Source organism: Microplitis mediator, chromosome 5 (assembly GCF_029852145.1).
Source record: "Microplitis mediator isolate UGA2020A chromosome 5, iyMicMedi2.1, whole genome shotgun sequence".
Classification (NCBI taxonomy): domain Eukaryota; kingdom Metazoa; phylum Arthropoda; class Insecta; order Hymenoptera; family Braconidae; genus Microplitis; species Microplitis mediator.
This window is the reverse complement of record NC_079973.1, coordinates 25580929-25599504: the sequence shown is the minus strand read 5'-3', so window position 1 is coordinate 25599504 and position 18576 is coordinate 25580929. Positions and strand designations below refer to the sequence as shown.

At 38.3% G+C, this 18576-nt stretch overlaps 1 protein-coding gene across 2 annotated transcripts in view; it reads right to left on the bottom strand.

The window, feature by feature from the left end:
* Positions 1 to 3148: 3148 nt before the first annotated feature.
* Positions 3149 to 18576, bottom strand: part of LOC130668796 (hemicentin-2) — a 127720-nt gene continuing 112292 nt past the window's right edge. The window contains exons 1-7 of one of the 2 annotated variants that reach the window (XM_057471263.1): positions 17142 to 17983; positions 7003 to 8467; positions 5676 to 6904; positions 5418 to 5583; positions 3962 to 4146; positions 3415 to 3690; positions 3149 to 3309 (exon numbers count right to left, since the gene is read on the bottom strand). In XM_057471263.1, coding sequence (XP_057327246.1) covers positions 3149 to 3309; positions 3415 to 3690; positions 3962 to 4146; positions 5418 to 5583; positions 5676 to 6904; positions 7003 to 8467; positions 17142 to 17214 — 3555 coding nt within the window. In that variant the 5' untranslated portion in view covers positions 17215 to 17983. Of the gene's footprint in view, positions 3310 to 3414; positions 3691 to 3961; positions 4147 to 5417; positions 5584 to 5675; positions 6905 to 7002; positions 8468 to 17141; positions 17984 to 18576 lie in introns of those variants that run through there. The other variant, XM_057471264.1, reaches the window with a different exon arrangement.

The following is an 18576-nucleotide window of genomic DNA, read 5'->3' as shown; positions in this document are numbered from 1 at the left end:
CATTTAAAGTTATTCATTAAAAACAGTTAAAAGTAAATAAATAGCTATTTACTTGACAAGCTATTGAAATCCAATAAAAAATGTCACCCGCAAAAAGTCTATTTTTTTTAAAATTTTTTTTTCATTTACTTTATACCGAAAAAATGAATAAAATGTAGAGCAAGCGCGGACGAGCGTAAGAGCTGTCGATTTCAGAGCTGACGATCTATCCAATGAAATTTAAACTGCTACGTTGTCTCACGTATAAATTGTTTCGCGCGACAAAATGTCTCGGTGTCGCAGATACTTGGTATTCGTGTCACGGTCCCAGCTTTTCCGCCACTTTTTCCCTACGATATATACTATGCATGGACACTTAACTTTTGTACGTACGGTTGCATTGTCCGTTCCAACACGAGGAACGAGAATTCCGGGTCCGCAAGTAAAGCTGGTGACCGGTCACCAAAACTCTTCACTATCTAACAGGGGTCATTAGATATTTTCGGCTGAGTTTTTTTCAGAAACAAAGTCTCTAAATACAAAATACAGACCGCGCATTGATGCGCTACTGTCTGATCTAGCGAAGTGCGCTTTAATTGTTTGACAATATTTGGTTGTTTAAGAGAAAAACTCGGCCAAAGTTTCCATTTACTGCACAATGCAACAAAGTACCGTTCGTGGACTTGAGTGTAATAGAGACAGAAGTACGAACCCCTGTTAATAATCTCCGGGGTACTTTTTCTCGCTCAATCTCTTTCTTCTAAACTAACACTGAGGTATTTTTTATACTACGTATTTCTGAGCGTACTTGGAAAAGTTTATCCGGGGCCACGAGTATTCAGCATCGGCGATCAACTTTATTAATCAAGGCTGCAAAGGCTATACCCGATAACTTAATTATGTTGGACTTTAAATCCCTCTTAAACTTTAATTACAAACACTCGACCGTCTTGCTCTTGATATTTATTTATATTTTATAAAATAATAATAATAAGATAATGCACTTGTCAGTTTAAGTCAACTCCACTTGTTCGATAGACACTCGACTCTTGTGTCAAATTTATATAATTTTCATTTATATGTATAGCTATCGATCTAAAATTTTTTAGCGAATAAAAATTTAGTTGGTTTAAAAAATACATTAAGTATCTCGCATGTCAGTCGGCTGAATTTCATTTAACGCCGCATTTTTTAAAAATTATTTAGTATTATTATTAATATTAAATTATACACGCACTCATACATTTGTAATACATGTCTATAATTTTTAAATATGGCCTCTTTTGGCGTTGTTAGCCTTTATCAACGTCACTTCCATACGCTCACAAGATTCATTCGCTTAATTAATATATATCTATGTACATTTACATACTTTAATTACAATTAAAATTACAATTATCAAACTAATCGTATCTCTGTACAAAGTACTCGATTTTTGAATATAAAAAAAATATCGCGTACTTAATTTAAAACTTGTACGTTATCTTTAAACAAAATTATTTGTTTATATATTGCTTCAACAAGTTAAAAAGTCTATTTGTTTTTAAAATTAATTTCATTATTTATAACCATCACCATCACATAATAACTGTGAGTAACATTGTTGTATACTTTTAAATATTTATTATATAAGATTACACTTTCCTCGATGAGGATAAGTGTTATCGTGTTCTCACAATTGTTCCGAGAGGATGATCACCCTAAGAGTCTGGATGTTGTCGTTGTGTTGTAAGAGTTTGTTTGAAGCTTTAAAAGATACTCGTGTTTCTTCAAGGCTTTCAATGGCAGTGTGTTCGCAACCTTCTGCTTCAGCTCGTTCGCCTTCAGGTGTTTCTTTTGATAAAGATCCGGCTTTACCTCCGATTGCATTACCGGCAGTGCCGCTGCTGGCAGACGTACCAGAGACCCGTGATCCGTGAGCCTCAATAACATCAGGAATTGATGAAACCTTGAGCGGGGACTTATCACCTCTTGATTTAGGGCTCAGTCTTCCGAGGCAGTCGGGCGGGTGTTTTTTTTCTTTGCAATCCTCTTTTATATTTAATGCATTTGATGGAGGGTCAGTTGCGCGGGAGGAAACGACGATGGGTGAGTTCGCACAAGCCCTCGTGTAACTGGCGCCCGTGAGGTCGACGTAGGTCTGTCTTCCGGCTCGTGGATCAAGAGTGTTTGATAAAAATTTTGTTGAAGATGATACGTTTGTGAATTGACCGTGAGAACGTGGATCAATTTCGTTATTACTGTTGCTGGTGCTGATACTAGTACTGCTACTGCAGACACCGGCACTACTCACAGCAGAGGAAGGAATATCGAGGATTGGATTTGGATTTATCTGATGGCGACGAGCGTACGGACTGTTGGATGACTGAGTACCATGAATACTGGACGGGGTCGATGCGCGGCTTTCATCAACTTGACTCAATGGCCCGACAGAAGATTTAATAGAGCCGGTAGTACGTGGACTGAGACTCTGATTCGGTCGATGAAGCTGATCCTTCTGATGATCGATCTCCGCGCCCGTAAGGAGTCGCTCTACTATCGATCTGCTTTGAGAGGCCGACGCCGAGGACAAGGATGAGGGATCATCAGTAGTTTTTGTGGCATTTAACTCGGGGCTCTTTGGAGGTTGCAGTAGCAGTTGATCAGGCACTTCTGGAACAGCCTCAAGCAAACCCGAGCGATCGATACGTCGAGTCAGTGTTCCTCCTCCGCCCCCTCCAATTACACCCACTGCTGGATGACCTAGAGGATTTTCCGCACCAGTGAGATGCCGTGATCGACATCGCGTTGGATCTGGTTCTACTATTTCTAAAAGACCAGACTTATCAACACGACGGACTTGAGTTATTTCAAAGTCTGTCGGCGGTGGAGGAACTCCAATTATTTGACCACGTTGTGAGCGCGTCGTGCGCAATGGAAGAGTGCCGTAGTAGTCGGTTGGCGGCGGTGGCATTCCGTCAATACCGTGAACACGATATGCTGATGAGCGATGAGCTGGTCCCGGTAGAGTTCCGAAGTTACCGGGATTAATATTATTGCTGGGTGTCATTGGGGGATTTGTGTCTGTGGGATTCTCGATTACTATTTCCATGTGATGATGGTGGTGGGGGGCCTGCTGCTAGAGCCAAGTGGTTCGCGATTTACTGGCTCGCGAGCCAGTAGGCTGATCTCAGACAATTATCTCCCTTATTATTCTCGGCCGTCGGCCGTTGGGAGTTGAGTATCCGGACTCGAGACTCTCGTCGTAAGAGAGGCTCACCTGTTGGGGCGGCTTTGCGTCCTCGTCGTACGCCTCTTGATAAGGCAATCCAGACACGTCATACGGCGAATCTACAGTAAAAAATAAAACAAAAAATATATTATTTAAAGGTCTTTTAAAAAGACAAATCTACTATCTGTCCAGAAGATTAAATGAAAATAATGACGGTGACTTACCGACATGCTTCTGGGACTTGACCACATTGGGATAGGGCTCGGCGCAGAATTGTTGTCTGCTTAGGTTGTGGTTTTCGCGGTAATCCTCACGCTGAGGAAGATAGTGTGGGTGGGCCGGGTAGTCAGACTCTGTAGCAGCGTATCCGCCAAGATCGTAAGGGGGATTAGCGCCATTGGCCGCGGCTGACTTCATCTGCCAAATAGAGTCCTGGGAGTTTACGGAGCCACCGTTATTTGAATTGGAATAGCTGTTGTCCAAGTAGCCCATGTTGACACCTGGCAAACAAGAGTACAGAATCGTGTGATAAATGTTACTGCAATAGTCTCGACGTGTTGTGCTACTCTGCAGTAGCCCATTCAACATCACTTGAGCAATATCACTAATTGAACTACTCTGTCTATATAGATATATATATATATATATATATATATATATATATATATTACAAAGTAGAGTAGCACATTCTTGTATTGCCAAAAGTGCAGACATTGAACTAATAGCCGATGTGTCTGTCTGTGTAGTTTCAATTGACATTTCGACACTTACCGTTTTCGCCATTGATGTGATTGGGCTGACGCCAATTATAAGCCGGTTGAGCGTAAGCAGGTGTTTTAGAGTCCTCCATGGCGAGAGCTCGATCTAGACTATGCTCGAGTGCCTTGTTCTCGGCATAGTAGGGTGGCGGGGCTTGGGTCTGCTGTCCATTTCCAGTGACCAAACTTGGTCGTACCCTGAATCATAAACGTTAAATTCGTTTGTCACCTCACTGTATTATTATTACTACTACTAGTAGGGGTACTTGAAACTATAACTATAACTGTTACTACACACTAGACTATCGAGTTAGTTAACTAGGATGACTGGCATATATAACAAGTTGCGAGAAGCCAGAAATAACAAGTTGATGTTAGTTGTGCCGGCGAAAATCGTAGAGTGGTATAGGCGGGTTGTATAATAGCGGAGAGTAGGAGATGCGAGAAAAGCCTGGGCAAGGGTTCGGGCGCGTATATATTCTATGTAAGCTTGAATAAATTACACGAGGTAACGCAGTAGTATCTGACTTTAAATTCACTAATGAGATCCCGGAAGAAAATCGGCCAAGCGGATGCTGAATAAAAGAGTCTATAGCAAAGTGTTCTTAGCTTTTCCACGTTCTTTTATTACTATTTTTCATATACACACGTAAATTGGATTGCGGTTTTGAATTTCCTTGAGGTATACAATGCACTTACAAAGCCGGATTATTGTCTACTCGGTAATGAGTACCGATATGAATAACTTTATTATTTTCTTATCAGTACGATAGCGCGTGTATCTGCAAGAAATCCGATGAAGAATATTTCTCGCTATTATTACTCGCTTTTGCGATGTTTCTTTTGTAGCTAGTTAGAATTTTATGCATAATAATGATCAAGAGTCGTTGTCACGGATGATAGAATACGGAATATGAATATTATCACAGGCTGTCTTTGCAGAACGATCTAGTTTCAGCATTACGCTGGTGTGGATTTTGTAGTCTGTGTAGCAAGAGCTAGAGTGCTATTACCGTTCACTGGCCGAGAAGATTACTTGGACGAGCATGACAACGAGCGAGTCTAGGTGAGCGTAAGGTTTTTGTTCGGAAATACGATGAGTCAAGGGACGACCCTTGGGAAGAGCGACTTGGACTTATTGTTTTATGTCTCTACTCCGTCCTTCTTTCTGTTTTGTATCGCTCGCTTCTTTATCGGATCCACGGAGGGACTTTCATTTCATGCTCTACGGTGTCACGATAGCTCAGAGAGCCAACAAAGTACGTGGAGTAGAGGTTCAGACCGTGAGCAAAAAAAATCACGGGTAAATACTAAAAAAATATAAATAAACTCTAAAGTAATGCGGTATCGCGGTTGATGCTGTGAATATATTAACCCAAGTGTAATTTTTCTCTGATGTGGATGCATATAAATCGAAATGTATGGTGGTAATAACAGTTATAGGAATAGTAATAATAAAAATGACTTACGCGTTGGAATCCATTTCGTAGTCTTTGGCTTTCGCCGTGTGCTTTCTTTTGCATCGGAAGAATAAAAGTAACAGAGCTGCAAAAAGAAGGAACACTGCGCCACTGACTACTATCGCGATCAATGTTGGCGTTGCTATTGCATTTGCTTGAACTAAAGACGGTCCAACTATTGGAGAGAAAATGAAAAAATAATGTTGCATTGAATTAAATTGAATAAAATTGATATTTTTGCGATGCTAAAGGAAATATTATTCTTACCTTCAGCTTCAGTCCAATCGCCGCATTTTTGTTTGTCAGATTGCAGACAGAGTCTTACTCTGAGACGTGATCCCGTATTGGACATATCTGGGTCATTGAGTATTCCATCTTTGGTAGTGGCCGAACTGCCTAGAACTTCGAGCAGCCACTCGTCTACTGTTTTCCAGAGGTCGTTCGGTCCACTGTCCAAGCGTTCAATAGACGCTACCACAGCGAGACAAGTGGGGCCGACATTTATTACAAGATTACTGCTCTCCGGATCGAATGTAACGCGATTTGGTGCGGGGATTTTAGCAACCGTTGTGACAAACGTTTTTTCGTCTGAATAGTCGGAATGATTTTTAGTATTGTACGCTTTTACTTTGAACGTGTACCTCTGATGTTGCTCAAGGTCTGTAATATTGCAGGGATTAGCACGCCGACAATCGCGCTCCAGCCATTGGCCCGCTGGACTACGTGGGGATGCGCAGTCTGGTGCAATTGTTTCATCCTCGCTGGGTATGCGCCGATAAGACACGAAGTATTTAGTGATCTCAAGACCGCCGTCAAAACCAATTTCCCACTGTAATGCCACATAAGTTGGCCCGATCTCCAAAGCCGTGAGATCTGTTGGTTTCTCTGGTGCACCTTTGGGTTGTAGCGTAATTACGGAGGTAGTAACACCCTGGGCATTTATCGCATGACAGCTGTAGTTATTGTAATCTGTTTCCTTGATACCCGTTATCTTCAGTACCGAGGTATAAATATCGTCATTTTCGAGTATTGTCCCTATCTCGTAATGTCCGTCACTGGACGAGCCCTGAAGGGGCGCCGAGTTAGATCCATATTTCCATTGGAACTCGGGTTTCGGCCAAGCCTGTACTTTGCACATTACTTCGGCGGTTTCCCGCAAATTGTAGGCAACTTTATTGTGCTTGTGCAAAGCTATTGGCGCGTGTTCGACCTTTAACATCATCTGGGACTCGACTCTTTTAACGTCATTGCTGAATACACATGTGTACTTGCCACGATCGCTTGCAATTATTTTGTCAGTTTGAGGACGCGCGTGTCCGAGGAAACTCAGAGTTGAATTAACCGTTATAACATTGCCGTGACCTTTTGAATGCCGTGTTTCTACTTTGTATAGACCCACATCCGCAGTGAGATCCTCTTCGTCTTTCAACCAACGAACTGAGGGCATTGGTTTACCTTGAGCGACACACACCACTGAGAAAGATGATTCCCCGACTCTGTAAAAAAAATTTAGTTAAATTAGTTTTTTTTATTTTCTTTTTTTTTTCTAACTGTAGTAAATGGTGACAATAATTTAGGAAACAGTATTACTCACTTTCTTGTGACGTGGGGCTGTAACTTGGTGAGAATTTTGGGTGGCTGAGTGACAGTAAGTTTGATGGAAGCAGCTTCGCCTGTACCAATTTCATTGAGTGCATGACATTTGTATGTCCCGTCATGACCTAGATGGACTGAAGGTATGATAAACTGCGGTCCAGTTGTCTCAATAGGCAGCTGTAGACCCTGATCATCTCCCTCCTTCCACCATTTGTACTGAGGTTCTGGATAACCAGCGGGGCTAGCCATACATGTGAGTATAACTCGCGTATTTTCGACCGCAACCGGCGAGTCTGGAGTTACTCTAGCCGGTCCTGGTTTGTGACGTATGCGAATGTTAACCCGTGCCTGTGCTGAGTAATTCTTGCTCTCACCACCGGTAGGATGTATGATATTGATCGCTTGACAAGTATAATTCCCAGCGTGATCAGCGGTGACGCGATTCAGCCGCAATAGAGGTCCAGATTCACGGAATTCCTGTCGTCCTTCACGAGTCCACTCGACAATCGATGCCAGTGGATTTGCGGATACATGACAGTGTACTGTTATTGTGTCTTCAACCTCTGCAATACGCGTTGTATCACCTTCTATCTTAACTGTCGGTGGATACAGCACATCAAGGGTCAGCGATGCTTCACCACTTTTTCCAATATTGTTGTCCGCTTCGCAAGTATACTTTCCGGCATCTTGAATCGCTACTCGTGGTATCACGTGTTCAAAGCTGGTCGCAATAAAACTTCCGTCTCTCATCCAACGAACCATACCGACTGCTGGTTTTGAATCGACGTTACATTTTAAAACAGCTCTGCCGTTTACCTCGACCTTTAGAGGATTTTCCGGACCAACTGTCACACGAGGAAAGTAATCGACGTCTAATCTCACTGACGCATTCAGTGTTTCGCCGTCAGGCATAGCCCGATTACGTACGACACAACGAAAAATAGCACCGTTGTCATTTTTCGTCGGTACAATCTCAAGTGTGCGACCAGTGTGAAGAAGTCGTACACTGTTGTCACGATACCATTTTACCTCAGGTTCAGGACTGCCTCCGTTAGTGTTACAGTGTAACTGAAGAGGCTTGCCCTCGGTGGCTGGGGTCGAAGTTGGCGAGATTGTTGGCGGTCCTGGTGCCCTCAGTACCGTGAGTGTCACATTTTTGTGATACAAATTCTCCCCACTGCCGCTCATCTTAATACGACACTCATATTTACCATTATTGCGTTCATACGATACATTGCGAATTTCCAAGTCATAACGTCCCTCTTTGAGGTTCATGTAGACGCTATAATTTGGCGACAGGGGCTTGTCATCGATTGCCGCATTGTCGTGCACATTGTTAGTGTGAGTTAACCAGAAGCTCGTGGCATTTTCTTTGACGTTCTGAAATCGGCATCTGAGCAGCACGGTTGAGCCCTCTTGCGTGTCAACTTGGCTTTCTTCGGCTGCTTGCACTTGTGATAGAGCTGTAACACGAAATAATAACAAGCCATTTATTTATTTGTATATCCACGTTCATATATATATATGCATATTTACATATATTAATTAAAGTAATGTAATATAATAATTATGCGGAGTTTATTTTGCGACAGCATGACAGTATATAGCTTAGTGTGTTTAATGTTTTCACTTCATTGACATTTAATCGTATCGTTCATTATAAATATCTATATATAGATATACATGATCATCATTCATAATAAAACCCAGCGTTTGGGGATTGCGGTGATAAAATCTACTAACAATGTTATGATGAAAATTATACGAAAATATTATAAAGGGGAGGTTGTTGAAGCGCGCATCAGTATTTGTAAACAGTATATAGCTATTTGTGAACGAGGATTCAAATTGACTCTTTTATAGGGTCATTTTGAAGTAAACAGCAAACGGTAAATGATGAAGTCTGTTCTTTATTGTCTGTGATTTCTCCTGCAAATTATTGGGAAATAAATTCAAATTGGCAATAACAATAATCTTGGCTTTTGACAATTCTGCACATCCTCATTTTATTTTATTTTTCTTTATCTTTAAATCCTCATTCCATCCCATCCCTCTAGTTAAACCTTCATCTATATCTGTACATATAAATACACATCTATCTCAGCAAGTTGTCGTAGTTGTCGTACTCGGTCTCTTGTCGTCTGCTAGAAATTGAATTATAATCAACAAAACCGAGGATCTCATAAACGATTCGAGAGGATGGCACTAACAGATAGTAAGAGAAGAGGTTGTCTTCAAACGAGAAATTCGCACACAGGAAACTCGTCCAATACCGCGGGAAGGAAAAGACGCTTGGCTGAACAAGTGACGTCGTTACAGCAGACGAGGAAAATAAAGACAAAAGGAATAAGGAAATGAAAAAAAAAAAAGTTAAACAAGAGGACCTATATATCTATATACATCTATACGAGAAAGTCATGCTCTCTACTATTGGCTCAAACAATATCGAGAATATAAGCGTGATATCTTCTCGAGTCTCTGGTAAAAATCGACAACCAGAATGTGTAGTAGTATTCTTTATAGAGCACTTGGACGTTATCATCCCCTTTTCTTCGCCGTCGTCAACATTTTATCTATATATCTATATATACCTAATGTAAGAACTGAGAAGAGAATAACCAGTGAGCAGAGAATGCCAGGCCAAAGAGCAACCGGATGTTTTTATCGCGAGCATAAATTTCTACCAAAGTTTCTTTGATGATGAGTTGGATTATGATACTTATTATATTTATTTTCTCTCTTTAATTCCTGATAGCTAATATATTATTCATCGAGCATTATCAAGTCGAGTATATACATACTGGGATATAAAACAGACGGATGTTAATAGTATTTATAGGAGAGACGTCAGACATGAACGCTTGATATGACATTCGTCGTTACATCGCGTATTAGGTAATACGATCTATGATACATCAAATCCCACGTGGATTATTTTCATGTCTATCTGTATATAGATGACATACAACCCCAGACATACCTACATCTATAGTATATATATATATCTTGGTAGGTTATAATATGATGATAAAACGCGAGTTGTCAAGCGTATTCGGATCACGGTACTGTTATTATCATATAACTGGCTGGTATTCTCAAAGTGAAGACGTAAATTTACGTTGAATTTTACGAGAGGGCTCTTAACACGGAAGTACCGTTACCTCGGGTTATGTCTCGGCTCACGGTGAATTGTACGTTTACATTGCTGGATTTAAACGACGGTTTACTGTGAATGTGTGCGGGTACATTGGGATGCGTAGATATAGAGGCCATCGGCTGGAGATGCCATCGAGTGACCGTTGATTCGTGGAAAACACATACGGAGGCTGCAGCATCAACTGTTACAGCTTAACAGTTCCATACTCTATAGTCGGTCTATAAATGTGGCGCAACATGGGATATCGCTGTGTCGTATAATAACAAAGGTATAAGAGCTATTTTGAGTAACTAACGTGATCAATGATCACGTATAATATATAAATGGAGGACCGGGTTTACTACATCTTTTCATGGATACAGTAATTTCTATGTGACGGTGTAAGTAATATAATAGATGTCATCGCATCACCACTATCTTTACTTTCCTTCCCGTTTATTGTCGAACGAACAATCCCAATTGAAGATCAATGAGAATCCGCTCGGGACCATTGTTCACATCACTGTGCCGACTTGTAATTTATTTTAATTGCATCCGTTTTAAGTTTTTTTTTTTTTTAATCAATTTTATAATAAATTTATTTATTAAATATTTTTCGTAAAATTTAATTATGAAAATATTTCATTATATCAGCAGAAAAATTCAATAATATCGACAAAAATGTTATTATTTAAAAATATAGATGCAACATACTAAAAAATTAATAACATTTTAATAAAGCAGAAGTTTGTTCTTAAAATAGCCTAAAAAAAATAATAAAATGGCTGCACGACGAATATCGAGATTCCTGAGAGTTCATAAATACATTTGCTGGAGGCAATGACAACGTTATAATAGGAAGAGGATTATTGGCCAACTTCGACGAACAATTTACCTCGGGGCTACATTTCATCATCTACTACGTGTCGGTACGCAGCGATTACAGAGAAGTGGATACCGAGAAATAAAATAATGCTTTACAATTCCTCGTGTATTACTTTCAGGATGTCTCTTGATTCTTCAGAATGGCAAGTAGACTCTACATACAAAACACCCTGTGTACGAATAAAAAGTACACACTGCGGGAAGAATAAAAAAATCCTCATTAGAATACAGCCTGCGTGTCTTACTAACGACTTACGAGGACGAAGAACAAAAAAAACTAAATAAAGAAAGAAAGAAAGAAATAAGTTGAAAAAACTCGAAATAAGGAAAATATAAGCCTGTGTCTACAAGTCGTGACCGTCAGTTGGCACGTCCACAATTGCAGACCCTAGCGTATGCCATCTGCGTATACAATTCGTGTCCACATTGGTATTAATAGGAATAGGAGTAGGACTGGGTGGAGTGCCCAGTAGAAGGGTATGCAGCAACCAGAAGAACCGACTTTATGCTTATTTAAAATATATGTACATGTGTGCGTGTATGTGTGTAAGATTCTTGTTGAGGTCGCGAGCTGGTCGTTGAATTGTCGTAGCGTGCCAAGCACCAGGTCGAGCACACTCGTCCTCCCGCGAGTTGTTTCAATCCGTAAGCGGTGGCGTACTGGGGATTTCATTTTGCTTGTCGTTGTCGCAGTAGTCTACTCCACTCTTTCTCTCTCTCTTGTCGTCTTATCGACTTTTTTACAACCTAATGGACCTAAATAAGTCTTTATCGATTAAACTATGCCGGTATTTTTTATTTATATACTCATACATTTATATAAATATACAAAGACTTACACATAATACATAAAAAATACATGGCCTACGTCGAGCGACGAAGAAGTCGGTGAAAGGAAGTAGGAGAGCTAGACATTATAGTCATTTTACATTTCAACCCCTTTTTCCAACCACACTTATAACTGCGGATATATGGCGTCATCACTCGGTGCTTACTACTCCCAGATTTACACCGTGTTAAATTAATTTATGTCCTGAAATATATGCATTTGGCAGTTGAGCTACATAAACTTGGTGATGGCGACTTACACTTTTGGCACCTAAATGTCTGGTTTTGTTTAAGCCCTTTTTACTATAGGCGTTAGTTCGCGGTCTTTAATGTGCACTAAAAAAATTTCTAACTCAATCGCTTTCTATGGAGCAATTTAACACGTTTCTGTCGACTGCTAAAGCAAATTAACTCTTTGTGTATAGAGAGTTTGTACATTAAAGATTTAAGAGTGTATATGTATACGAACAAGTGTCGTAACAATTGAAAGGACGGTTTTACATGTAACTTGCGGAGTTGCCACGACACTAGTTTGCTACTGCAGCTGAATACGATCGGTGGCGAAAGACCTTTTCCTGTAACTCTATACGACTTTACGATCGTAAATGCTACTACTTTGTGGTTATACATGTATACATATATACATGTGTAAGTTTATAGTTCAAGTAGAATAAAAGTCTTTGTAAAAAATAGTCACACGTTTCTTATAAGTACTATTTTCATTTGTTTTTCCGACCTATGTGATGCTTTCCATCGCGAGCGTTGTTTTTTCTTACTTACTGCTCTGTACTACTATTCGAGAAACTCAACTCTACTTGTATTTCTTGGTCTTATTCGTCTTCTTTAGATTTTTTTACATTCTTTCCTCGTGAGACGAGTAATCGGGCAAGTATGCCAAAGAAGAAATAGGAGTGGGAGTAAAAGAAAAAGAAGAAGAAGAAGAAGAAGAAGAAGAAGACGAAGAAGTTGAAGTAAAATAAAAGCAAGAAAAATAAAAAAATAAGTTTCACGTAGTGCAACCTCTCGCTAGAGGACGCTTCCCATCGGGACCTTTTAGCTCAGTAAGCTCAGCTGGATGGGACACCCGAGTATCCTCAATACTGGCCAGCAACCAGCACACGGGAAACTCACATTTTTCGTTCGACAACCCACTCACTCGATACGTGACTGAGAAAAATACTCATTGCTCACTGCAGTGACTTATTCTCGGATTTTTTACTCGACAGATTGATCACACATTTACTCAATTTATCGTCTGTTGTGAAGAAATAATAAAAACCAATGCGTCGATATTTATCCGGTGTTTTCTTTTGCTGTGGAAATGCATTACACAACCGGTAATTAAGTGAATTAATATTTTTTTAAAATAGTACGTAGAAAAGAAAAATAGCTAAGACGGAGATAGATGGAGGCCAAGCGTGACGGTGCTTCACTGCTTAGCTTTAGAAATACATAAACGAGAATTCATCAAGGATGACAGGCCTTTATTGCAGTAATTTTTTTTATAACCGTACGGCGATAAAAATTACGTAACACGAAAAGGTGTAAGCAGTGTTTCTTTTATTGCTCGGTAAATATGTTGCACTCCGTTTGCTGTTGTCACTTAACTCCACAATGCAGAATGCCATCATCTGCTATCTAATCAATGAAATGTATATCTATATATATGTATTTGAGAAAGCTTATGTAAATGTTGATTATCAATTGAATAGAGAACTACCAGAGTGTAAAATCTATTTGTTCGGTAGTAATAAATTTAATGTTAATTTGTATTATATCATAAATAATCAATAAATATTTAATTTGATCGGTAGGTCATTATTAAAATGACATGCTCATTGGAATACCCATTGAAATTAATTATATTAATTATTGCGTAAAATAATTAAATAGAGTTGTATACATATACTTATAAATATATATATGTGCAAGGATAATGTGGGTATTTATTGGATGCAGATATATAAATATAGACATTTACATTGGTAGAATCTCCAGCGAGTGCGGTTAAGTTATTGCGACTGCAGTGTATACTCAAATGCTTTAAATGGATCCAGTATATAACCCGACAACCATGTTGGTTGTTATTTTCCGTGTCATCACTTTGTGGTCATAAGTAGAAAAGAGGGATAATTGATATCCCGAAAAACCGGCTGGGGAGAGAAATTAAACGAACTGACGTATCACAAGTCAAGGATTGTAATGATTTTGAAATTTTATATTTCCATGGCGATAGTCATCAATAAAGTGCTTTTTTGTGCTAGTAATAATAATGATGATAATAATAGTAGTGATAGGATGGGTAAATTAATAATGATGATAGATACTTTTTTATGAATAATAACAGACATTAGAGCTGGAGATTTAACGAATATAAATCCGCTTAATGATACATACATAAATGATGTCATAAATAAATCAAATTTTTTTTTTGAAATTATTATTTTTATAAAAAATTATACCGCTATGATATATTTTATTTTTTGAGATATTATTTATAAATAAAATACATCTATATGTATGTATTTTGGTTTTAGGTAATTTATATAATGTTTACTATGGGGGGAAAAAAATTAATACTCAAATTGTTGGTATAAATTTAACCGTCATAAACATTTATACGAATAAACTTTTCATTATGATTTATATAGTGTGACACGTATATATTTATGACGCTTGGTATACATATATAAATTATATATGATTTAAGTTACTTTTTTTTTAACATTTTGAAACTATCGAAAATGGAATTTTCGATCGATCGTTGGTGATAAAATTATTTGCCACGTATTACTATTCCGAGTCACGCGCATTTGATATTTAATATTTAACATTTGATATAAAATTTATCATACGCGAATATCTGCGGGCGGGTTATTGTTTAAAATGTATAAAATTTATTCCCGTTCTGGCAAATCAATATAAATAGATTTTGTTACGGACAATTGCATAATTTAAATTGTTGGTGTTTAAAATTACGTATATACATACACATATATATATATATATATATATATATAGGGTAGGAGTATGTGAGGATGACAAAGTATTGAAGATGGCTGAGTGGAAATATGCGGAGGTTAAATTCAGGTGTGGTTAGAAGCTTTGTAGTTTGCTGTAGCATCAAATAATTTTGGTAACGTCACTAATAACGGGGGACCTTTGTAGACAACGCACCTAAATGTTGGTACGCAAGTACAGCGTACCATCACCATCACTACCGCCAATAATAGCACTCGTGGTTCACAAAAGACACAAGAGACAAGACAAGAGTCATATTATTATTGTTTAAGTATCCATAGTCTATAGTTTGTATGGATATTTTCTTTGTTGTCATGAAATGGCGATAAAAGCCTCCTTCAAAGAGTTGGGTCGAGTGAAACTTGTCCACGGCAACTGAATTAAAATCCCCTGTTCGAAAGGACAAAATCTGGAATTAAATAATTAACATCGATGGCCGCGAGTGAGAGTTCTGTGACTTGCAATTGGCCATTAGGGCATTTAAATAGTCATTGAGTTTGTCCCGATGGAATTAGTTGAGCGTTGAAAACCACTTGGTTTGCACTTCGGGGCAATTTCCACCGGTACCATTGCTGCTGGTTCTGGTTCTGGTTCTGGTTCTGCTACAAAACTGGTATTGCTCCTGCTGGTACGGGGTATTGGTGCCAGCGGTAGTTCTGCTTCTAACAGAGGGTTTAGAATTGGCTCAATCTACCCTCTCACCTATAGCTGACTGCAATTCCGGATCACTCTCTCGTAACACACGTCCGGTGCAGTTTGCCGTATCCCCAGGCCGAACGTGAGCAATGCCGATCGCACGTACGCCACAATACCTTTGAAACGTGTACTCTGTTTCTGCGTTGCCACTCGGGCTACTTTCACGGCCTTGATTTAATGCTCGATCGAACTCTGCTAACACCAACATAACTGGCTACCGCTAGTATTGCTGCGGCTTATTGCTTTCTTGCTGCTATGCTATTGTATACTTTACTTAGTTTCGCTATGTAGGACTTTATTTTACTCCGTCTTGCCTGACTTAACTTTCTGATACACGCGTCATGTTTCGTCGATCGCGATCGTTTTTATATATTATATTACTTCACCTTTATACTTTATTAAACTAATACTACTACTTTAACTTCCGTCGGGGCTGATCGATGGATAAATGGGATTCGAGGACAGCCGTCTTGTTTAACTACATATATATATATATATACTTTATAAAGTTACACTACAGGGAATAATTAACTTATTAAAATATATGTAAATATTGTGGGCAATTGTTTTTTTTTTATAGTTTGTTACCGAATGCTAAATGTTTTAATTTTATTAAAATTTGTTTGATTAAAATAATTAATTAAATTAAGTTACGCGGAATTTTTCGTAAAGTAACTTTTCATTATTGGAAACTAAAATTTTCATCATTCAATTTTCCAATTGAAATTACTTGTGTAAATTTACATGGGCCAAAAATAAAATATAGTTTTTCAATAACCAAAAATTAAAACTCAATTTTTTTTACTCCGGCCATTTTTACGCTTAATTTTTTCGGAGCATTATCAATATATATTATACATATATATTCATTTAATTAAATTATTTAAATAAGTGATTTATTAATTTGCTTAAAATAAAATCTCGTCATCGATTCAATCTGCATATATTTAAAACCTGTATATAAATATATATGTATTGTAATTATTATTTTTAATTAAAATATGTAAATACAAATATTCCATAAATATTAAATTCAGGTGTTTTTCTCCATTTTAAACAAGTTTTATTAAATAAAAAAGCCATTATTTATAAAAATATATGAGAATCAATATAAATAATTCAATATATAAAAGTTTACAAAATAGTATTTTGTGTAACTTTAAAAACTTTATCACACAAACTTACGTTAAAATAAACTTTTAACATTAAATAGAATGTTATTGTTTAATTTATCACCCGTTTTGTGCCAACAAAACGACAGTTGTTTAAACAAATAACGCACGCAATTACTATTCGATGTTTGTAAGTCCCGATATTACATACAGTACATAAATTTAAAAAAAAAAGATAACATTCTTTCGGATAATTCAGCCGTATCGGAACGAACAATGCGTACTCCACTTCTCGTACCATATCCAGCTGAATTCCGTTCTCGCTCTACTCTTCAGTCTTCAATATTAACATTAACATTTTAAAAAACTCTTTCATTCGTCAGTTTCCCCCTTTCATAAAACTGGCGGTAAAATTTAAAAATTTTAAAAATACTCCAAAATTAGCTATCGACTACTCACCGTTACACAAGAGCAAGATTGTTATGTTTATCCAGAGTAATTGCATGATTCTAGACAGCTGCCTTGTATCCATATTGACGTAAATGACCGCGGTAATATCTCATCCACGTCAGTATTAGTAATCCACTTGGCACAGGTGGCAAAAATGTTATCAGCCCACGAGGGTAACTAGAGCACGCGCGGCAAACACGCGCTTTTAAGCTCACCGCACAAAATATATATGTATAAGATTTAGTTTCTCTCGCATGCATATATTTTGTAAAAAAATATATAAACTCAAACACTCAAAAAAAAAATTTTTCACCGTACGATATCGTACCTCATTATTTGTCTGCTCAATCACTTGCTCCGATCACTTAAAAAAATCACTCGGCCGCAAATATCATCAGCAAATAAATATATCAATCACACTACTTTCTCGCTCGAATATAATTACAAATCATAAGTAACATAGCACAATATTGTTATCCATTAATTTAAAAATTGGCACAAGCTCCAAAAATGATACACAAATCACACTGCACACAAATTTATTTGTTAAATAAATTTAAAAATATCCCAGTGGAATGTTAAAAAAAAATATATATATATTCTTTTCAAAACACTTTCACTTGTGGTGAGTAAAATAATTGCACTTAAAAGTAATAGTATTTTGATTACTAATTAGCGATCCTCAGTTGCGTGCACTGGGAAATTAAAAAAAATAAATAAATAATAACAATAAAATTGGTGGACTGTTGGCGCGAAAGATGTGACTTGGATAGATGTACTGAGCAAAAGTACATGCGAGAATGTTTAACATGCGCGCCTTTCAACGGTCGCACGGCAACTGAGCGTCGGGACGCGTAAGCAGCAGTGCAACCCCCCACCGCATCGCTTCCCTATTTTTTACTCCACTCTCTCCCGTTCTTCGCGTAACGTGCACTATACTATATATATGTATATATATATATTTATATATTTATATATATATTGGTAAGGTTTGGTAGAGAGGGATGCGTACCTTGCCTCAAGTTGAACCTTGGAGGGGATTAAGAGACGTTCGTTTCCTCAACTGGTTTGGTACTAATACTATGAAATAGGAAGAGTGTAGGGGGGATATGGACATAGTGGAATTGAGTGAGAGCAAGAGAGACGAGAGAGCGGCAACGACAGCGACGTCGACAACCAACGACTAACGATGAAGGAAGAACGAGGATGCGGTTGTAGTTGTGTGTGCAGCTATAGCTCCGAATCCCATACCATCACAAATGCCAACACAACTTACTATATAAACATAAACTGGAAAGGTGAGCCCTGAGGATTTTGAGGGGAGAGAAACGACCGTTTTTGTGTGCCCTTCTCCCATCCGGTTCTTAGGCCGTTGTGTTGGACCCCTTACGGCAGGTGGTTTTCATCTTTCGAGGCCTGCCGGACGCCCGCAGGGTCCCGACTA